Source organism: Trifolium pratense, linkage group LG1, assembly GCF_020283565.1.
Source record: "Trifolium pratense cultivar HEN17-A07 linkage group LG1, ARS_RC_1.1, whole genome shotgun sequence".
In the NCBI taxonomy this organism is placed as follows: Eukaryota; Viridiplantae; Streptophyta; class Magnoliopsida; order Fabales; family Fabaceae; genus Trifolium; species Trifolium pratense.
Genome location: NC_060059.1, coordinates 13,913,047 through 13,936,316, shown reverse-complemented (window position 1 = coordinate 13,936,316; position 23,270 = coordinate 13,913,047). Strand labels below are relative to the sequence as shown.

General features: G+C 33.8%; 2 protein-coding genes across 5 annotated transcripts in view; one reads left to right on the top strand and one right to left on the bottom strand.

The window, feature by feature from the left end:
- The window catches only part of LOC123903083 (protein MON2 homolog), a 30,628-nt gene extending 13,044 nt beyond the window's left edge, over window positions 1-17,584 (top strand). For 2 of the 4 annotated variants that reach the window (XM_045952957.1, XM_045952956.1), the window contains exons 20-44: window positions 29-94; window positions 174-233; window positions 1,143-1,229; window positions 1,379-1,565; window positions 1,725-1,768; window positions 1,854-1,985; window positions 2,068-2,199; window positions 2,294-2,346; window positions 2,426-2,474; window positions 3,730-3,788; window positions 3,988-4,127; window positions 4,217-4,386; window positions 6,361-6,489; window positions 6,568-6,653; window positions 10,042-10,157; window positions 10,252-10,364; window positions 10,548-10,659; window positions 10,747-10,868; window positions 12,092-12,260; window positions 12,391-12,610; window positions 13,423-13,744; window positions 14,372-14,511; window positions 15,061-15,182; window positions 15,276-15,483; window positions 16,642-17,584. In XM_045952957.1, the coding sequence (XP_045808913.1) occupies window positions 29-94; window positions 174-233; window positions 1,143-1,229; window positions 1,379-1,565; window positions 1,725-1,768; window positions 1,854-1,985; window positions 2,068-2,199; window positions 2,294-2,346; window positions 2,426-2,474; window positions 3,730-3,788; window positions 3,988-4,127; window positions 4,217-4,386; window positions 6,361-6,489; window positions 6,568-6,653; window positions 10,042-10,157; window positions 10,252-10,364; window positions 10,548-10,659; window positions 10,747-10,868; window positions 12,092-12,260; window positions 12,391-12,610; window positions 13,423-13,744; window positions 14,372-14,511; window positions 15,061-15,182; window positions 15,276-15,483; window positions 16,642-16,735 (3,132 nt within the window). In that variant the 3' untranslated portion in view covers window positions 16,736-17,584. Of the gene's footprint in view, window positions 1-28; window positions 95-173; window positions 234-1,142; window positions 1,230-1,378; window positions 1,566-1,724; window positions 1,769-1,853; window positions 1,986-2,067; window positions 2,200-2,293; window positions 2,347-2,425; window positions 2,475-3,729; window positions 3,789-3,987; window positions 4,128-4,216; window positions 4,387-6,360; window positions 6,490-6,567; window positions 6,654-10,041; window positions 10,158-10,251; window positions 10,365-10,547; window positions 10,660-10,746; window positions 10,869-12,091; window positions 12,279-12,390; window positions 12,611-13,422; window positions 13,745-14,371; window positions 14,512-15,060; window positions 15,183-15,275; window positions 15,484-16,641 lie in introns of all 4 variants that reach the window. The other 2 variants (XM_045952955.1, XM_045952954.1) reach the window with 1 other exon arrangement.
- Window positions 17,585-18,501: 917 nt separating this feature from the next.
- LOC123888789 (late embryogenesis abundant protein 47-like) lies at window positions 18,502-21,159 on the bottom strand. The gene is made up of 3 exons (XM_045937955.1): window positions 21,055-21,159; window positions 18,938-19,246; window positions 18,502-18,835 (listed from the first exon to the last, which is right to left on the bottom strand). Exons 1-3 carry the CDS (start codon window positions 21,157-21,159, stop codon window positions 18,671-18,673), a joined length of 579 nt encoding a protein of 192 aa, XP_045793911.1. The 3' UTR covers window positions 18,502-18,670.
- Between the last annotated feature and the right edge of the window lie 2,111 nt (window positions 21,160-23,270).

The following is a 23,270-nucleotide window of genomic DNA, read 5'->3' as shown; positions in this document are numbered from 1 at the left end:
TATCCCTGGCTGATTTTTTTAACTATAGGCCCTGAGAACTCTCTTCAACATTGCTCATCGATTGCATAATGTTTTGGGTCCATCCTGGGTTTTGGTACGTTATATTTTTCTCCTGTTTTCCCTTAATAGATTTAGTGTTTTACCTCATGAGAGGTCACAATGAATACCTGCAGGTTTTGGAAACTTTAGCAGCTTTGGATCGAGCAATTCATTCCCCACACGCTACTACTCAGGTATTTTATTTTTTGTTCTATTATTGTCTAGTAAAATGAGCTTCAATTACGAAACAAGTTTTGCTGAAGTCATGGATTAGCAATATGGAAGCAACAACCTTTTTCCTTGATGCTGATAATATGTGGTCACGTTATATAGGGCCAAGCTATGTCAATGTAATGAATATATGGTCTGGTTGTTTGATTTTAAATTGCTAAAAGAGAAAGCAGTAAAAGTAGAATAGAGAGATAGTTTTTGAGTGCCAATGTAACTATTGTTGTTGGAGAATGGAGATGTAGATCACAACCATTCTCGGTCCTTCTCCTTATAGGTTAAACTTTCATGAATACAGCCATTTTCTACTGACTGCTGCAAAATAGGAGACATGTTAGCTCTCTTTCTCTTGATGTGTATCACATGACTTTAGCCGTGAAATGGTTGCTTGCCTTTTTACTTTTCCTTATTGCTCAATCTATCTGGATATGTTTCCTAAGCTCAATTTGAGGGATTGGCACCATAGCTGATGGAATAGCTCTATATTAATACGCAATTTATGTTGTTCTTTGGAATATCTGGAAAAACTATTTGATTTTGCTAACAATTCTGCTTTAAGAAATGATTGTCCTATCTGACTGTTTTGGTGCTTGGTAAAGGTTTCTTTAAGTGGTTATCCCTTGTAAATAATGCTTTTAGGGATTGGAGAGCTTTACTGTTTTTAACTTGTTTGATTATTCTAAGTATCTTTTCTTGTACCTCTTTTTACGAGGATATCTTATCCTCTCCTGTTGTACTCTAGTCTGTTTACGTCTAAAATGACATTGCAAAAAAACGTTTGTCAAATTAAGTTTCATATGCAGCATAGTTTTGTTGAATTTCTTTCTGGTTTCACCAATTGAAGCTTATAGAGTACATGACCATGAAATCTGCAGGAGATTTCTACCCCTGTCCCAAAGTTTGCAAGGGAATTATCAGCACAGTACAGTGACTTCAATATACTCTCTTCTTTGAACTCTCAGGTGAAAGAACAAATTTAATTTTGTTTGGTGGCGGCATGGAAGATACATTTAACTGCCACACCCAACTTAGGATGAATATGAATATAATGAAAATTGTTCAGAATTTATAGGCCAATTGATCTAACCTTGTATTGTTTTCTGTTTGAAAGCTCTTTGAGAGCTCTGCTCTGATGCACATATCTGCTGTAAAATCCCTCCTCTCTGCATTATGTCAACTTTCACATCAATGCATGTCGGGCACTTCAAGTGGTTTGGGACCAACAGCAAGTCAAAAACTTGGAAGTATCAGCTTTTCAGTGGAGAGAATGATATCCATCCTTGTAAATAATGTTCACAGTATGTGGCTTAAAAAATTATGCTGGATGTTGTTTGTTCTTCACTTTTCATCTCTTGTAATATTTAGGATATTTACCTATTTAGATTTTTTTAATATTTTCACTCTTGAATGTTTTAATAAGGCTTGAACATTTATCTATCATCTTTTTTTCACTGTAGGGGTTGAGCCATTTTGGGATCAAGTTGTTAGTCACTTTCTTGAGGTTTCCTTCTCTACCTTTTGTTTTTTTGATTCTGCAATGTTAGTTTCATTTTTATCCCTCCTGATATTCTCATGTGATTTTGCAGCTTGCTGATAATCCTAATCCACATTTGAAGAATATGGCACTTGATGCGCTCGATCAATCTATTTCTGCAGTATTAGGTTCCAATCGATTCCAAAACTACAAACAACTCAAGTCTCTTCAGACATCTCAGGAAGTGAGACCTTCTACCATTTTCATAACCAGAAACCCATATTTTATTCATAGCAGGATTTATAATGTGTCCCAATTATATACAGATGGAAGCCAGTCTTGATAAGTTGACATCTCTTGAATGTTCTATCATATCTCCTCTAAAGGTTCTTTACTTTTCTACCCAAAATGTAGATGTTCGTGTTGGATCTTTGAAAATTCTTTTGCATGTCTTAGAGGTAATGCTAATTCTTAATGGTCAAGTTTTGTTTTCATTTTTATCTACTTATTTTTAATTTCCTCAAGTGATGTTATTTTTAAAAATTCTTCCAGAGATACGGAGAAAAACTTCATTACAGCTGGCCAAATATACTTGAAATGTTGAGGTTGGCCTTCTAATTCCTATGCCCCTGTTTTTTGGTGATTCTTTGGTTAATCTTTGGTTAATCTTTGTACTTCTGTCAGGTATGTAGCAGATGTCTCAGAGAAGGATCTTGTTACTCTTGGTTTCCAGGTATCTTGATTCTTGAGTTAGTTTGCAGCATTTATTGTAACAGGGCTATTGATATATTGAGTTGACCACTAGCACCTCTCTCTAGCAACTTATGATGTCAATTCTGAAAAGTACCGTATTTTATGTGGGATTTCAAGAGAAAACTCACTGTTATCTACACTCCCTGGCTCCATATTTTTGCAGTTTCTCTTGAAAATTTCTTTGTAAACATAAAAAACTTAGTTACGATTATTTTAAATGTTTACTTGTCCTGTTTTCAAGGCATTGGTTTAATAGTTAATAATTGAGTAAATTATTGAAAATTCCTTCCCTCTATTTTCTTCATTTTAGAATTCCTCCCCTCTGCTTTTGTAAACTTACACAAACCTTCTATTTTTTTATTTTTCTTTTTCACAAACTTCTTGTGAAAGTTCTATTCCTTTGACCAACAACAGCACATTTTAACCAACGTCACTCCTTGTGAGTTACATAAAACATATGATTATCATCTTGAGTGTTATCTATCATTATTAGAGTAGTAAAAGTAGCAGTAGAGTTTAGTTTTAACTCTGGCTTTAAATGGGGCCCCCGCAAGTGGGCGGTGGGATTGGTCCCCTTGGATTAGTCGGTCCTAAGGCCGGATACCAAGTTTTCAAAAAAAAAAAAAAAAAAAAAGAGTTTAGTTTTAACTGTTTTACCTTTTAGTGAGATATTTCTGTTTCTACTGTTCTAGAATATTCATAGATCATGGATTGAACTATATTATAATATAGATCATGTCTATAAAATATGACATTAATCGGAAATCATTTGATATGTCAATGAGATACATCAAAATTAACTTATTTTACTGATTGTAGCAGATAACTGTAGTATTATTTTCTTTTACGTTTTCTTTTTCACCAAACTGTGCTTTGGATTCATAATTTTTTTGTGATTTTGAACTATTACAACAAAAACCCAACCTTTTCTCAGCAGATGGAGTCAGTGAAGTAAATCAAATGATTCCATAATGCTAGAGTATAGACCATTTATTTTAATGGTTTTGTTTTAAAAAAATATTTATTTCTCTCTACCTCTAACTGTTGTTTATGGGCATTGTCATTTTTGTTTTTTTTTCAACTTTTCTGACACCTCTTGTTTGAGTAGCAATAGTTTAATACTTGAACTGAATGGTTCACATGCTTCCGAATAATTGTTACTTATTTTTTTAAAATATTCCTCTCTCCTTAACATTGTTATGTTTTCTAACTTTCCAATTTTTATTTATGCTTAGAACCTACGAGTGATAATGAATGATGGACTGTCCGCCTTACCTAGAGACTGCCTTCAAGTGTGAGATCTCAAATTTGACCTTACCTAAATGCATACTGCATTCATAAATGATTTGAGACTATTTTTTGGGTTGCAAACGTAATGTGTTTTGAGTTTCTTCATAAATGTTGTATTCATGTATGCACAACTTGTGCCCATGTATACTAGTTTCTGACAGGCTCTTTCTGTCAACTTAAGTGGATTATTATATGTATTACAGGTGTGTTGATGTGACAGGAGCATACAGTGCTCAAAAGACGGAGTTGAACATAAGCTTGACAGCAGTTGGACTCCTGTGGACTATGACTGATTTCATTGCAAAGGGCCTTCTCAATGAACCTTTTGAAGAAAGAGAAACAGGTTTAAATTATGTTGTCAAGCCATCTGTGTCATAAACTGTCATTATTCTGAAATTATACCAAGTGTTTTATAATGGTTATACCTTTCAGGTGTTGGCTCCATATTGAAGCAGACAGACAGCGAAAAGATGGAGGATCAAGCACGTAGTATTCCTAATAATGCAAGAGACCGACCTTCTTATGTAGATGTTGATTATGAGAAGCTTTTATTCTCTATTTTCTCATTACTACAAAACCTTGGGGCAGATGAGAGACCAGAGGTATGATGATTAAATTTCTAATCTTGTTTTACCTTTATTCTTTTTCCCTCCTTTTGTTACGTGTACTGGTGATGTTCATATGAATCTGCTAGGATAAATAACAATAAATTGAAGTTAGAATAGTTAGGTTTACTTTGGTTAGAAAAAAATGGATAGAGGAAGCAATATGATATTCTAATTGTGAAAGGAGAAATCCTCAGTGAAGGGTACCCTTGGAGGCAGTGATCTTGTATTACAACATTTTTTGAGGAAGATCACGATTGAGCTTAAAAAGATGCAAAAATAAGTTCTGGAGATGCATGGTCCTTGTTGTGATAGAGGCAATTACCCTTTTGGGCAAAGAAGAGTGCTTGAGGGATTGTAGATGCCAAAACTAAGATAAGTCAGGGGACAAAATATATAGATGCGGATGATGAGGGAATATAATGGAATCTTAGGAGTACAAAGACAGATGAAAATCATGAAATAGTGAGCAGAGGCAAGATGTAGGTCACATAGGGTAAGCAAAAATAGAGAAGATAATCCAAGTGGGTACACCAAGGAAAAGGTATAACTGTTGTGCAGTGTCTTATACTCGGTTTTTATAGCAGCAAAACACTAGAGATCAGCCAAGACTTGTTTCACTGAATTTTTATCTTAAATGAATTAGAGAGTAGGAAATAGGAACAATTATGATTCCTGATTTAAACCAAGTTTGCATATGGTGATATTGGATGGACAGGGTGGATTAGAATGATAACCACTGTATAAGAAGAAGGTGAGGTGTTAGCTATTATGGCCATGGGTGTAGGGGAACATGTGGAAGTTGGAACCTATATGCTCAGTGTAAATGGCAGAACTGGTGGTTAAAGGTAAAGTTGCTAATCAATTTTAGTCAACTTGTATTTGCTCCTATCCCCCCATATTTTCCTCGATGTTGTCGCCTGCTCTAGACTCGACACAGCAGTCAAGATGGTATCTCAAGTGTATCCCTAGTGCCTCGTCCAATTGTGCAAGATCTCGTCCAATTGTGTCTTTTTATATGCATCATCAGTTCTTGCAACCCTCATCCAAAATTTCCCTGTGCTTGCTGCGGGGATGCTTCCTAGATGTGTGACCTTTAAATATAAGAAACACATAGGTTATGGATTGGAGCCAACCAATGAATTTCTTTCATTTGTCTATCTTCTACTCCCTCCGGTCCCTATTATAAGAAAAACTCACTTTTTAGGTTCATTGGATAACTGATATATTTGGTCCATAGTAGAGACCAGATACATTAGTTATTCAATGAACCTAAAAAGTTAATTTTTTCTCTCCTTATAATAGGGACCAGAGGGAGTAGTATTTTTCATCTATGCTAAACCTGTCTGAGCTAAGATGGTATCGGTGCCTATCTTAGATCTATTATTCCACATTCATGTCTAGTCCTAGGCGTGGAAGAGGTTGTTACTCGGCACCCAATTTTGTCAATGCTCCGAATGTCCAGTTTTGGGTTTATAGGTGGTCGGTGGGTAGGTTGATATCCCACATAGACTAGAGATATGGCCAAAATAATCTTTACAAGACTCGGGCAAATTTCTCACTTCTTAAGCTACGTTGTGAGGTTGAATTAGGTATAGCACAAATTCTAAGGGTATGTTTGAATGGAGGTGGGGGTGGGGGCGGGCTTGCTTTTTTCTTTTAAATTACGGACACTATAAAATGTTTTATTAAAATCAATTAAGTGTGATTGAAGTATTCTACAATCATTTATCATGGCGTTCTTTGATTGAAGTATTTTAAAATATAGACTTAGCCCTCCAAAACCCCCTCCCAAACAGACCCAAGGATCTCCAAACTCCCATTGTTTTGTGCTTATACTTTTCCTATGCCAATTAGGCAAATTTGGACAATAAAGCAAAAACCATTAACTGTAACCTCCTAAATAACATTACTCTCTACAATTACTGCTGGATATGAAGGATTTCTGTCCCTGAAAGTTTTGTTTTGCAGGTGAGGAATTCTGCTGTCAGGACACTTTTCCAAACATTAGGAACTCATGGGCAAAAGCTTTCAAAGAGCATGTGGGAAGATTGTCTTTGGAATTATGTATTTCCTACATTAGATCGTGCTTCTTTCATGGTATTATATTTGATATTTGATAGCTATATTTTAAGCACAAGCGGATGCATTTTGAAATTTTGGTTATTTGGCAAGTAGGTTGCTACTTCATCAAAAGATGAATGGCAAGGGAAAGAACTTGGAACTCGAGGAGGAAAGGCGGTTCACATGCTCATACATCATAGGTATTTGAAATTGTCGTTTACTTTGTTATACTCATTTTATTTATTTGTGGCCTCAGTGATACACATTGTTGAGAAAATAGAGAATGAGAAGCGGAGAAAAAATTAGGGGTAAAAATTAAAGTTGCCTGAGAAGACTGAATAGTGTACATGATAGTGATCCCTAAAGTCATAATAAATTTGTATCCACTAATTATACTTTTCTTCCATAAATAAACTTTATAGTAAAGAAATTTGTCAATTGTTATGACTATATTATGAAGACTTTGACCCTTTAGTTTGGATGCATCAAAACTACCAAATATTTTTAATCCCACATCCTGTGTTATTAAATTTCAGCCATGGGGTGGAGGATTTTGTACCAGCTGCCATGGGTTGCAATTCCACATTTATATGGAGGAATTATGCCTTATGGCATAAACTGCCTTCCACCATTGGCTACATTGCCCAACACTCTTCCTTAAGCTGAAGCTTATATAAGCTTTCTGCTTCTATTCAGCAAGCCAAAGCTGACAAATGGAAACTTGAACTGAGGCAAAAAATAAAGAATTGTGAATTACTATTTAATATGTAACTCCAGTAACAGCCTGTAATGAGCTTCAAACAACTACGACCAAACTAAGTAACTAACAACAGAACTGGTAGAGAGATCAATGGATGACAACTAGCTCAACAGACCCCAACTTGCAATGAACAATGGCTCATGTATTAAACCACAGGAAGTGCAAGATATAATCTGATTGGGGGTGGGTTGGGTAGCTGAACTGGTTTGAGTTAAGGGTTAAGAAATGGGAGGTCCAGGGTTCAAACCCCGGCAAAGGAGAATATATATATATATATATATATATATATATATATATATATATATATATATATATATATATATATATATATATAGGGGGAACTTCAAGTGAGAGGTGTGTCTTATTGTGAGTGATGAGAGGATAAAATCCTGACCATCTGATCAAAATTAATGGTTGTGATTAAAACATGTCAAATGCACCTTCCCCTATTCTGCTTCCTCCCAATTCCCAGTTCAATCACCTTCGTCTCGCATCACTTATTCATAGCTCACAACAGAGATTAAAGATTTCTTGATCCCCTCCACCAACGCTTCTCCCAATTCCACCACCAATTTGTCAAGATTCAAGAGCAGTTTGATGATTTATCCAATATTATTCACCATCACAAAGGGATTCAACAACCCTTTTCTTAACAGTATTCAAATACCCTTCCTTTTCTTAACATTTCTTTTAAAATCTTTGATTATAAATTACTACTTCAACACATTCAAAACATTTGAAATCGCCAGAACCAATTAGTTGTGAAATATTGTTTTTTTTTTATTATTTGTTTTTGAATCCAATTAATTGTGAAAGATCGGTTGAATAATGCTATTCACAAATCAAAATAATATGAAAGACACACAATCACCAGGTTCCTCAATTTTTATCCACCGCCACCGACCATGAAAGTTGAATTCGCAAATCGGAGACAAAGGAGAATCAAGTATGAATCAAGCAAAATGAGAACGAAACAAATGGGAAAGCGCACACAATAGTTTTTTAAGAGAAATTGAATAACAGCCGTTGTTTTTGAATTAAGGGTTGTGATTTTATCCTCTCATCTCTCACAATAAGACACCCCTCTCACTTGAAGTTCCCCCATATATATATATATATATATATATATATATATATATATATATATATATATATATATATATATATATATATATATATATATATATATATATATATATATATATAGGGTAATGCTAGTACACACCCACTTCAATATTAGGTGTGTATTAGCATGATGCACCCATTTGTTTTAGACAAAAATACCCCTTTTTCCGTTTGTTTTAGACAGAAATGGGAGGTCCAGGGTTCAAACCCCGGCAAAGTAGTATTAAATGCTGCCTCTTGAAGTCATTTCCCCACCATACCCATCACGTTCTCTCTTGCTCTACTTTATTGTACGAATAGAAAGGAAAAAAAAAACTTCATTGCTGTTTCTTTTTCTTGTTCCTGCTAATCAACACCAAATATGTCATTCTATAATTTTTAGACTTTCATTAATCGTTAGATTCTTTCCAAGAAGCACAACAAAATAAGCCAATTTTTATAGAATTTGTTTTCAATAGAGGACTTTGATACAAACCAATTCTTGAGAATTTTGTTGACCTGTGTGGTATTTTGCTCAACAAATAAGTTGTTTTCTTCGTTTTTTTTTTTTAAAAAAAAAAAGTTGTTTTATACGGAAAGGGCAGTCGGAGGAAGATGAAAGAACAAGCAATCTGTTTCACCTGAGCAGTCTTCTACGGACAGACCGACCAGTACGGAGATGCAAAAAGCAGGATAGAAAATTAGGTTTTTTTAAATAATTAAATTTGAAATTTCAATTATATCCCTGTATCTTCAATTTTTAAAAACATAAAAATTGGGTTTTATTGTCCAATTGAAAAGGTTTTGATTGCTGACACACACCTAATATTGAAGTGGGTGTGTATTAGCACTGCCCACACACACACACACACACACACACATATATATATATATATTTGGGTGTTTCAGAAAAACGATGATAAAATCTAGGCTTTAATGCACTTTTGGTCCCTCTATTTTAAAAAACTAGAACTTTTAATCCCCATATTTTAAAAGTCAGCTTTTTGATCCCCTTATTTTAGTTTTTTCTGAATTTTAGTTCCCTAACTCATTTTGGTCAAATTTTTGCTGATGCGTCAAGCTCATTAATGATATGGTAGTGTCCATATTGAAAAAATTATGTTTTTTTTTTCTAATTTTTAGTGTCCATATTGGTATTCTAATTTTTATTAATTATTTATTTAATTATGTTGTTTTAATATTTTTAAAACATAATTTAAAGAAAAAAATTAATGACATGGAATATGTTTGTTAACATGGACACTACCACGTCATTAATGAGCTTGACACATCAGCAATAATTTGACCAAAATGAGTTGGGGGACTAAAATTCAGAAAAAACTAAAATATGGGGATGAAAAAGCTGAATTTTGAAATAGGGGATCAAAAGTTCAAGTTTTTCAAAATAGGGGAACCAAAAGTGCATTAAAGCCTAAAATCTAATTGTTGGATCCACATATTGAGTTAAAAACTGAAAGAGGAGAGTAAAATGGCTCCGTAACAAGATAAGGAAAAATGAAAAGATAGAGAGAAGAGTAGGTTTGAAAATCTCTGGAACAGTGTACAGAATACCGATTCCTACACCTGTGTTTAAGTTGATACTATGACTGCATTATCACACTTATACCTTTTGCTATAGATGCATTGTAGGTAACTACTTTGTTAATTTCATAACCCATTCCACTATATGTTGATATGTACTTACATTCTAATAATTTTTGTAGCCGTAACACTGCTCAGAAGCAGTGGGATGAAACCCTTGTGCTTGTTCTTGGTGGAATAGCACGGATATTACGATTGTTCTTTCCGTTTTTCACAAGCTTGAGTAACTTTTGGTCTGGTACGTTCATTTTTTAAAAAGTTTATTTATCTGCTAGTTTAGTTTCCTTTGGTATCGTGTACAAGTAATGGTGATTTAATTTGGCCCTGTGTAGGCTGGGAATCATTGCTTCAATTTGTGGAAAATAGCATTTTAAATGGTAGCAAAGAAGTAGCACTTGCTGCAATTAATTGTTTGCAGACAAATGTTAACTCCCATTCGTTGAAGGTAGTGGCAGTGAGTCAAGGCTGATATTCTGTTTGTAGTTGTAAACTTAGCTGCCAAAATGAGTCTCCCAACACCCTTCGTCTTAAACATTAGCTGTTTTGACTTTATTTCAATGAACAAATATAACAAAGCAGTCTTGTTGAAATATACTCTTTTAAGTACTGACGGAAGTTCATGAATTAGGGAAATATGCCGATGCGTTACCTGACTTCAGTAATTGATGTTTACGAGCATGTTCTGAAAAAGCCATCCAGTTACAGTGACAAAGTGAAGCAGGAGATTCTGCATGGTCTTGGTAATGTATTGGTTTTCATTTTAGTCACGCCTTTAAGTTTCTATTTACATGAGGCTGATTTCACTTAATATTTTGAACGTCTACCAGGGGAGATTTATGTGCAGGCTCAAGGATCATTCAGTGATGTCATATACAAACAGTTGTTAGCAATCATAGATTTGGCTGTGAAGCAAGCCATGATAACAAATGATAACTTTGAAATAGAATTTGTAAGTCCGTATTTTAATAACTTTTTCTTTCGTTTGTAACTGTTATTGCTAATTTTGATACTTTTCCCAGCCATACCAGGTGTAAAATATGTAAACTATGTGTGTCTAAACTCAGATCACACAACTTGTATTTATAATTTATAATGGTGTTACAATAAATACATTGAATGCTTAATCAATAAGCACTAGCCTAGGAAGTTGTATACTCTAGAAATATGCACAATCAATCTAGGAACTTGTACAATTAGAGGAATATCTAAAGATTTTTAATTTTAACACCAGGATATCTGTAGCAACTAGCAAGCAAGTATCCAATAGACAAACACAAACAAAGACAATTTATTTATTTGAATCAATTTGAAGACAATTTATTAATCTTCACAGCACATTACAATAACCACATGTATATTACTTTTCAGAATACTTAGTGTTATAGAGTCGTCAAGTTCATGTATTGTTACCTTGGAAAAAGAAAAGTAACTATGCAATCAGATGCTGTTGTCACTAAATTATAACTGTTTAACAATGATTTACTCATCAGTAACAAGGTGATAGCTAGGTGTAGCTGAAATTTTCACCGAATTGCATAGGATGACTGAAGAGTTCTTAAGTGTTTTGTTCATGGTCCAATAGAAAGTAAGCAAAATAATTTGAAAACTAAGATTTGTTAAAAAAATGAAAAGGAGTTTGGACAGTAAAGAGTAAATGCAGCACAAAGATGGAGTGCTATTTTTATTTTAACATCACTGGTACTTGTAATAAGTTTCTTGATAAATGTATATATTGTTTGTAACTTAAGATGGCTTTGTTGTACATTCTAAATTTTTTCCTTTAACTTCATTGACATCCTCATAAGGCTTTATAATCACATGGAAGCGGAAGCAGTTGTTGTTGTAAAAACAGGAGTTGGAGTTGTAAACTTAGGAGTATCTGAATTATTCTCCTCCTTCATATTTAGTTCATTGCACAGTTGAAGAAAGGGAAATAAATTTAATATCTGCTTTACAGCAATAAAATTTCTGGAAAGTTCCATTTTTTTATGAGCACATGTTAACTTATTCATGTTCCAACTGACTATTTTTGTAGTTTTGTGTATGAGACACACTCAAATTTTGCCTTTTATGAAGAACTCTGTTATATATTTCAAAGAACCTATTTTGTAGTTGTAGCAGAATTATCATTTTTATAAAAAATTTCATAAATGCGTTGTTCCTATTTTCTAGGGTAATGTCCCACCTGTGCTACGGACTATACTGGAAATCGTACCGCTGTTAGGTCCAACTGAACATATTTCTTCCATGTGGCCTGTTCTTCTTCGAGAGTTTCTGCAGTATCTTCCTAGGCAGGATACCCATGTACAGAATGAGGACGGAAAAATAGATCAAGCAAGAGGTTCGGATCTTATCCCAGGCATGAAAATATCTGGTTCTATCTTCTTTTTTTTTAGCTCATATCTGGTTCTATCGGAGCTAATTTAGTTTTCCCTTTAAGTTAAAATAAAAAACTATGCCCATCTGTGCAGATTCTCCGGTGAACTATGAAGCACCTAATGGCACTATTCCAATATCACGTGATAAAGTAGCAGTGTCTCCAAGTTCTGAGTCAACTGCGGCTATAAATGCAGGCATTCCTAGTTATATATTTGCAGAAAAGCTAGTTCCTGTGCTGGTAGATCTATTCCTGCAGGCACCTACAGCTGAAAAGTATACTATGTACCCTGAAGTTATTCAAAGCCTGGGAAGGTAGTAATTGCTCATGATTGATTTCAAGTTTTTTCTGCTACTATACTGTTAGTGGTAGATAGGATTAGTGTTGAACAAGTGACTCCAGACACAAGAGGGGGCTGAATTTTGTATTATAAAAACCCGATTAAAAATAAGCACATAAAAATTTTGGCAAATAAAATAAAGCGCTTATAATAAATTTAAATAAAACAAGAAACTATAAATAAAGTTGCTGAAAACAAATAAATAAACTGAAAATAAGTTGGAAGGAAAATAAAAGAGATGAAAGGGATAAAAAAGAACACACGAAAATTATACTGGTACGGCCAAAAAAACATAACAAGGGCCTACTCCAGTCCCCAAGGAAAACACCTTGACTAAACTAAGCTTTTACAATACGATATGCTAGAAACCATTACAACTGAGAGATATCACCTCTCTTGAAAACCTTGGGATCACACCGAATACAAATAAAATTACAACGATTGAAAGATTACACAAAATGTGTAGATATAACAAATTGAAGCACAAGTACTGTAAAATGAACTATGTAGTATGAAAAAGCTTTGAAGACAATATATCAGCAAGTGTAAAAATAATGAGAATGAGAGTGATGAGTAATTTTTTTTATAGAATTTCAATGCAAAATTGAGTTGTTTTGTGAGCTATCACAATGCACCTATTTATAGTGAAAAGAGATTGAGGTGCAATTAAAACAAAATAGCCGTTGGCACTTAATGTAAAAATTGTCATTAGCCAATTAATGAGTATTATATTTTGTCCATGGATTTGTGAGTATTGTGCAATTATATATTTTTGTTACTTCTCAGATGTATGACAACAAGACGAGAGAACCCAGATAGTGCGCTTTGGAGGTTAGCAGTTGAAGCATTCAATCGTGTTCTTGTTGATTATGTCACCGAATCAACAAATGGTGATCCACGATCGGGCATTACTAAACCTGTCAGAACCCGTATATGGAAAGAAATTGCTGATGTTTATGAAATATTCCTTGTTGGATACTGTGGACGAGCTCTTTCTTCAAATTCTCTCTCGGCAGTGGCGTTAGAAGCTGATGAGTCCCTTGAGATGACTATCTTGAATACTCTTGGTGACACTGTCCTCAAGTTGCCAATTGACACCCCTATGGATGTAAGTTTTTAACCAATAATTTTGTTTATATGTGATGTTTATTGTTGTTAAAAGACTCACAATAATGTCTTAATGTTGATGGATCTCCGCAGGAACTGTGTGGATCCGCGGGGATGGGGATGGGGAAAGAATACTCCCCACACTGGGGAATGGGGATGGGTAGTATTTTAGATGGTGAGGAAGGGAGTGGGAAAGTATCCTCTGCTCATTCCCCGCCCTGTTGACATCCCTATTCCTACCACATAAAAAAATATATTCGCCAGAAATTTTAAAACAACCTATAAGTTATCATGTAGTACTGCTCCTGAAAATGGTAACACATCCAACACCACTGTTTTGGAAAAGTAACATGTAAATTGTTGATCAAGAGTTCTTAAATTTCGTTGTCGGAGTTAGCTCTATTTGTGAATGATATCCCACCCCTTATTATGATGACTTGTGAGTAATTATTTTGTTATTGATAACATATTTCATGCCATCAAAGTTGTTTGCTCTTTATGCTCCAAAAAATCATCTGACTGAATGAACTTTTCTTTCCCTTCAGATTATATACACCAATGAAAATTCCATTAGCTTGATGTTTCCGTGCAAATTTTACATTTCCTATCTAATACTGTGTGTTCTCAGGTTGTCGAGCGACTGGTCTCCACGCTGGACCGTTGTGCATCACGCACATGCTCATTACCTGTTGAGACTGTAGAGCTGATGCCTCCGCACTGCAGCAGATTTTCCTTGACTTGTTTACAGAAGTTATTTTCTTTGATCAGGTGCCATCCTTTGAAGGCCTATCATTCATATTAATGAATTTTCATTTTCTAATATCCGGGCATATAGCATTCTTGATTGCATATAGTGGCCTGCTTGGTCTGGATTTTTTTTCTAATGCATCGGTTATTTATATTCTTTTACCAAACGAGAAACGTTTTGAAATCCAATTTTTAATATATTTTATGCATATTCCTTTGCAGTTTAGTTTAGGTTCCTGGTTAGTAATTTGAGTAACACCATTGGAGACCTGAATAGATGCCTCATTCTATTGCCAAATTCTCCGTTGATGAGATCTTATCAACTCACCATAGTTAAAAATAAGAATATGCCGTCCGTTGCATATTTCCCCTCTTTACTTTTTTGATTTCTAATACTCTGATATTGACCAGCTTTGATATGAAGTCCTTCTTTCCTTCTGCCTCTTCGCCTTTTAGTTTTCACTATATACTATCTTTGTAATGTTTACCATTTTACTCTTTACTGTCAAAATAATGTTGACAATTTTACTGTCAAAAAAATGTTGACAATTTTTTATATAACGTTCTCAGCTATTCTAATGAAGTTAATTGGAATTTGACGAGATCTGATGTCAGCAAAATCTCAATTACGGTGCTTATGAACAGATGTGAATACATCTTGAGCAGGTTTCTGACAGATGAAAATGTCTTAGGTGAGCTTCTTCTTTGATGAAAGAGTGTAGACATGATAATCTTTATTTCATCTCCCATTGTTTACCTGATTAATTGTTTTCATTTTCTTGCAGGGAAGTATCCATTACCGAAAGCAAGACTGGAAGAAATTATTTATGTCCTCCAAGAATTGGAACGTCTTCTAATTCATCCAGACGTAGCATCCATTCTCCCCTTACACCCATGCTTGAGAACTGACCTAGCAGAGGACAAGGAGAAGCATGGGAATCGTTCCCATCTGTTTGTGCTATTACCTTCCTTTTGTGAGCTTGTTACATCGAGGTAAAGTAAATATAATTTGGGTGAACTATGTGTTTGGTTCTCGTAAAGTAATAATTGTTGATTTTAGTTTCTATTGAAATGTTTATAGTTTTAGTCCCTTGTATTTTACAAAAATAATATTATTTTAGTTCATCACAGTCCCTCGTCAAGGACTAATAAAGGCCATTAGTTCTTGTACTTTTAGGATTAAAAACATAAATTTTCATGTAGGGATTAAAATCAACATAATTTTTATTTTATTGACATAAAAAATAATATTTAACTCATAAATTTAAGTGACTGCTTAATATTTGGCTTGAACACCTGCAAAAATCTTGTGAGTGGATGCTAGTGTGCTGAGTGGAAATTAGACTTCATAGTATTTCTTAGAATTTGGGTTGGACCTAATTCAACTCTGCAAAACCGGTATTTAAGGTGATGATTGTCTCTACTTATAAATCTATGTTCAGGTCATCTCACATCCGATGTGGGACTCTCTTAACACTATTCATTAATGTTCTATTTTCTTAACCTTTGTACTTATATTATCTTCTTTATAAAAAATGAAGCAGCTTCTATTTTAAATAGAAATACTAACAGGATTCTGGATTAGATATCTTCCAGGAACAATAAAGAACAGGCAATAAATTAATTATAAAGCAAGAAAAGGCATGCATCCACTAAAAAAGACGTGTCGCACCAACAAACCCCCCCAGAAGTGCCATAGGCTATATAGATGCCAAGAATAAAAGCTCGTCCACAGGAGTCAAAACTTATAAAATCACCGAAAAAGGTTCTAGTATCTACCAAGAATAACAAATAATCACACGTGATTAAAATATTCTAAGGTAGTAGTGTAGTGGAGCAATCTCAAAATTTGCCACAAAAAGGCACTAACTATTCTGAAGATGCTAGGCCACTTGCCAGAAATAAAAACTCTTAGATTCTGAACTCTGACAACATCAGATGAGAGATGATGCATACTTTAGCCTACGTGTCCAACATATCGTTATCTGTTTTCAATCCTATTTAGTTTTACAATTCAAACAAAAATTATATAACTTTAGAATGGATTACAACATTCTAACAAAAATAGATAAAACATAATTTTTTTATTTTATATCATCTAATCCTTTCTTCGCCCTTTCTGGTTTCTAAATTTTTTCTTTTGATGGACAGAGAATTAAGAATACGGGAGCTGGTGCAAGTACTGCTTCGATTAGTAACCAAGGAATTGTGTCTGGAAAAGCTGAGCTTAGCGTGTGAGAAATAGACAATCCAGATAAGCCCATTATCAAAGTTGATTACTTCAACTTTTTAGCTTAAGCAAAACTGAGGTTTTTGACCCTTCATCCTCTTGGCTGGGAATTGTATATTCTTTTGTATACTAGAATAGGATCACCCAGAGGTTTCCCCAGTCTGCTCTTGCTATTGCTGTCATAAATTATGGTCAGCCGTTTCTCAGCTCCATCATGCACATGCCCATAATTGGCCTGCCTGATGTTGAAACATTGATCAAAGTTTTCTATACACTCAATTGCTTCCAGCTCAAACACAACTTATTTGGAGCTAAACTTGGAGAACCATAAATTGGTTAAAACAGCTGTCCAGGTTACTGAAATATGTGTGGTTGAGCAATCAGACGGGAACAGCAAAAGGAGTGGAGAAAACTTATTAATCACAGTGTGCAGATCCACATTCCCTTGTCTTGCCAATTTTGTTGTACCTAATCACAGTGTGAAGTATGAGTCCGGCATTGAATCCAGGCATTTTTTAGAAAATTAAAACTTAAGCCAGGGCTTTCCTCTCGTTGTTTTTAAATATACTAACAGTTCTTGCTACTTGCAATGGTCATAGTCATGTAAAGTATCAGTTTGGTTTTAGACTGACCAACGTGAACTGTTACATTACCGAATTCTTGAATTACAAGATCTTCTGGTGAGAACTGTCAGAAACTTAGAATCCCATTCCCGTCCTTAGTTGCAGCTATTGAGAATTGAATATGCTTGTAGGATGGCTATACTAGTATATTGTAAGCGCCATTGGCTTCATTTTCGTTCTCAAATTCATTGTTTCAAAAACTACACTTTGCTTTAAAAAAAAACACTACTTATGATGGTTATCTGTTGGAGAATCGATCTATTTTGACTTTTGTTTATATGTAAGTAGTAGTTTCTTACGAATTCCTTAGCAGTGTCCAATGATTAACTGACAAAAGCATGTGGGAAACTGCAAGTCTCTCTATACATATCATTATGAATACTGTGATTGCGATGATGTATGCAGGAATTGTGGGATTGATTACCTATTAATAAGCAACTAATCTGTGCAGTTAGTTAAGTATTTGAGATTAAGTTTAACGGGCTAACTATAACGGAGCCTGTTTTTTATTATCTCACTTAAATTATCGTCCTTTTCATCAAATGAATCCTCAATTTCCCAAATTCATAAGATATTAGTATGACCTATTTTGAATATAGGTCTTATCAAACTCTTCTGTGTCTTTTTATATCCAAATAGAATCCTGTATATATATATAGATAACAGAATTAATTTTAACCCCAAATGGTGTCTATTGTTAGAAATTTGGCCACGAGAAGAACATTTTCCATGTCTACAACATTTATTCACTCCTTTAAGTGTCACATTAAGGAAATAACAAATTATTCAATTTTTTTTTACAGTTTATTATTCGATATTATATAAATATATGATGATGGTTAATGTCTTATTTGAGATAATGATTAATATCTAATAAATGATAAAATGATTTTTATATTTTTAAAAGAAACTATTTTGTAATAGTTTTTCATTTTATTTTTAATCTAGATGTAAAAAATTGAAGGAATACTACATAACATGCAAATCCTTCCATTTTGAAGAGTGTTTATTGTATTTTGCTCCAAAAAGAAAAGAGAAAAAAAGAAATGGTGTACCCTGATTTGTAACTCGGATTTTTCATTGCATTAAAGAAAGTAAACTGAAGCATTACCAGAAAAGCATATCCATAGACATTAATGTACATATATAGTAGCTACCTAGCTTGGTAGAAAGAGATCATCTGCAGCGTAAATTGTGTGAAGTGGAATCTCAGCCAATAATTTTTTTATTGTTTCAATGGTTTCCACAAAATTGCACGGTTATGATTACAATTGGATATTGTCGAGTGGAAAACACACGGGAGAGGATCTGTTTCCCAAGTTATCAACTAGTTATCATTGTTTTGGTTAAGCCTAGCTGCTGCTGCCATTGATGCAGACACTCCCCCGGGATGAGTAGCAAGAGACGGATCATTTCTCATTTCTGCACCCATCACTCCTTCAGCATCTCTTCTCGTCGCTGCTCTATCCTTTGGCAACTTTGTAGTTGCATCCTGCACCAAATCATAACAAACAATCGTCCAATTAACAACTTCAATTCTTTTCAGTGCAAACGTAAACACACATCATGCCATAAATTCGCCAAATATGTATACCGAGAGAATATCAGCGAGTTTGGTCTTGTCTTCATCCTTTTCTGTTCGAGAATTAATTGTTGCTGCTGATTGTGCTGCCGCAGCAACACCGCCAGGGACAATGTTTGTGCGTCCGGTGGCTCTGACTTCGGCTGCTTGAATAGCTGCTGCATCACTCCACTCAACTGGTTTCTTTCCTGCTGTCAAAACTGTGGCTTCGAGTGCTTCTCCTATGGTTACTCCGCCACTAGCTCCTGCGTTCATGTCTTCAACAAGAGAAGCTGGCGTCATCGTATTCATGGGTGCATTATGACTAACTTGCTCTACAACCTATATATATAATAATAATATAATAATTAATCAGGTAACTAATTAGAATAGCTTGTGTTATAAACATGATTGATCAAATTACAGAATTTTCAAGATTTCCTTTAATTACTTTATGACAAGCTTCCACCTACAATCTTAGTTTTACTTAAGGGTTAATTAATAGCAATAACAAACGGCCATATATTACTTTTAGAAGAATTATGGATAATTTAGTAAGGGGTATACAAACTAATTCTCAGTACACTTATAAATTTGCTTACTTATAGGGTTGGGAATAGGCCAGACGGCCTACAGGGCCTTCGGCCTTGCCTGTATAAGCCTGGTCTGGCCTGATTATTAAAAATGTCAGGCTTAGACTTTGAAAACGGTCTGTTTACATAAATAGGTCAGGCTTAGGCTTCTAAAAAGGCCTACGAAGCCTGATAGGCCGGCCTGTTTATAATAATAATTATTTATATAATATTATTATTTATATCTTATAAATAAATATTATTTATATAAATATTATTAGCTTTTAATTATTGCGACTTTTCGTAATCGTATTTGTTATTTTATTAGTTTTTAATTATTGTGTTAATCATATTATTAGCTTTTTCTTAATGTTGTAGAAATTATAAAAATTTAAATGTGAACTTTTTAAGGCCTGTTTAGCCTATTTAAAAAAACTATATAGAGAAGCTTTAATGTAACACGGGCTTTTAAACAGGCTACAAGGCCAGGCCAGACTTTTAAAAGGCTCAGGCCAGGCCAAAAAAATAACATTTGATGGGCCACAGGCCAAACTCAGACCTGAAAAAAAATCGTAGGCCAGGCTCAGGCCTTTGTCTGGCCTGTTCCCAACCCTACTTACATATGATTAATCTTTATTATTTTTTCGGTTCCAAATCGTTGTCCCTTTTAGAATTTGGCACATAAATTAAGAAATATTAAATTTAGAAAATTTAAGTCATTTTTATCTTTGATTTATTAATAAAGTAAAATTTATTTAATGAATGCTTTTAGTTTTTGTAAGAGTACTAGATAGTAAGGAAAATACTTGTATAGGAACAAATACAAATGAGTAGTGCTATGCACACTCACATCAAGTAAAAAAAATTAAAGATAAAGTAATTAAAGTGATATAAATTGATGTGACAAATTTTATTTTCTTTTATTTTTTTGATTTGTGTGAGTGTGCCTAAAATTTGTGCCTAACTAGTTGTGTCTATCTAAGACTTTCTCAGATAGTAAAACATCATTAATTAAATATATATGCTTAACTTTGAGATAAAAATTAAAAAGCTAAAAAGACTAAAGATTAAGGACAAATGGAGTATTGTTGAAAAAACTACTTAAAATTCTTTGAGGGTATTCTAAAAAAAGTCATAACAAACTTATCTATTCTTTATAAAAATTTGTTGCATTGTTACCCTACCGGTTAATCTCCTCTAAAATATGTGCATTTTTTTCATCAAAATATCCACCATGAATGTAAGTCATTATTAACGACCACGCTGCAACAAGGTAGCAGACATTATCTGAAAGAGTACGTAACGGTGTAATAAGTTGAAACATAAATGATATATTGGTTTCTCTCATTGTCAGGACTTAAACTTTGGACTTTCAACTCATTAACTCTTAACTCATAAGTTGTTTGCATAAGCTCAAAACTAAGTTAATCCAAACGGACACTAATTCTAAACCAATTTTTTATTTTTTTATTTTGGTTCAAATTCTAAACCAATTAATGAAAATTAAAAACAATATTCTCCCTCCTTAGAAAAAGAAAATCAACGTTTTGTCAAAAATAAAAAATTTGAAACAAGAACCTGTCCGCCGATAGACTCAGAGATAACATGCCTCCCTGAAACATCAGTCTCACCACCATCTCTCTCATTTATTCCTTCTTCCCTCCGAGGTTGTTCGTGACTCATCTTTTTGGAATTGGACACAAAATCGATTAATTATAACTAATTGTTATCTGTTTTGTTTTGTGAATGTCAATGTGGTTTCCGATTTAGAGGTGGAAATTTAGATGAATGAACAATATATACGTGCATGGATCATCATGCATTGATAGTGTTGACACGTGGCAGATGTATGAGAGAAACATGGATGAGTGACTTGTCGAAAAAGCAGGGGTTGTTTTTGTACATCAGCCGTTCGTTATTTGCCTTTTGTTTGAGAAAGACAAGTCATGTATTATAACTTATAAGTGAATTTCTTTTTTAATAATGACAAGTGTAATATTTTTTTTAGTTTACAATGAGTTGGGATCGAACACAAAATATATAACGTACTACCCAAACCCCTCGCCACTAATCCAAAACTTAATGGCTTCCATAATATTATATATATAAAAAAAAAAAGTTTAAGTACAGCTGAATTGTTGTAATTACACCGACCACTAAGTTACTTGACAAAAAAAAAAAGTTTTAAAGTTGCAATTACATCGCCTTACATAAGTGTGGATTCGCCGGTGTACAAGAATAAGTCTAGAGACAAAATTACAAAAGTCATTCTTTTTGCAATCCCACTTTTTCTCACGCGCCTCCTAAAATAACGAAAATACCCCTTTTGTTTTCTAGAAAGTGAATTTTTCGCATAGTATGTAGCGTGTGGCAATTTTGTGTGAACAAACCCTAACATCAGCACTCATCACGTTGAAAATTTGGAAAAACAACAACAACATTCGCACCCTAGGAGGTGTAAAATAATTGAATTTTTTTTCATCTTATATTCCTTTAACGTTTTTTCTAGCTACATTGTCAAAAAATTAAAAGCAATGGTACAAAGTAATCAAACTAGAAGTATTAAAAACTTACATAAATATGCACTTTTATGATAAATGCTTATATTATAAGTATTTAATTATGTTGTTTATTGAAAGATGAACTAAAGTTATCTTTTCATGTTAATTGTTTTGGAGAGAAAAATAGAAGAAAAAAAATGTCAAATGTCAAATTGTTACTCTTTCAGGAGGGAGTGTTTGGGTAAATACTGAACTACCCAAAATTACGAGCACTTCTTAAGTCACTAGTGTAAGTCATGCCAAATAAACAATTACCCTTGTTGAAGGTGTGGTTGAGAAGCCGAAAAAGAAATGACTATAGCTTTTGATTATGCAAATTTATGTTGAAATTATTCTAACTTTTTTTTACATTTTTTATAGTAAAAGTTGACTTTTGGAAAAATAACAAATTAAATCACATAAAGACGTTAAATTAAATGTAAAAAATCATTAAGTAAAAATGCGGACATCTCATCACACAACCAACACACTTTTCATATATCCAAAAAAGTCATCTATGTATCTCACTCTTTCTCTTGGCAATTGTAACACGACTTTTATCCTAGGTCTCCATTTTTATTTCCCTTGACAATTGAACTTTCCGAGTAAAAAGCACAAAAATTACCTTCATTATATCTCCTTTATTTTTTTGCTATTCTATTTATTAACAAATTTAAAATATCATCACCATTGTTGTCCAAATTAACTTAAGTGCATATTTATATAAGGTCTTTAACTTAACATGTAACAACGTTAAAACTTTTAAGAAGAGTTTGTTGCCCATTTGAATTTCACAAGATCTCGAAGGATTGGTTTTTACTATTACATGCAGAACATACTTGATTTAGGGCAAAAATAAAAAAAATGTTAACTAATGCCCCATAACACTAGATAAGAATAGTAAAAGTACTATAATTATATTAAAACTTGTGTAGTCAATATATTTAAAATTTAAAAATATCATTTTTAATGCAAAATTGATTCTCTCTTTTTTGTTACAATGATATAATTGATACGAAGTTTTCACCGTCGTTAGCGATGACTAATCTTCGTCGGGAAACCTGTGGGCACACGTTCTCCTCTCCCAACCGAATTTTTTTCATACGCATGAGTTAGAAATCGAACCCCTAAGTCCTGACCACATGCTTAAGGGGACCAAGACCCTTACCACTTTGACTAATTCATTGTTGGTAATGCAAAATTAACTTTATTAGTTCCTTAACTAGTGTTCCGGCCGGTAGGGGCCCTCAAATC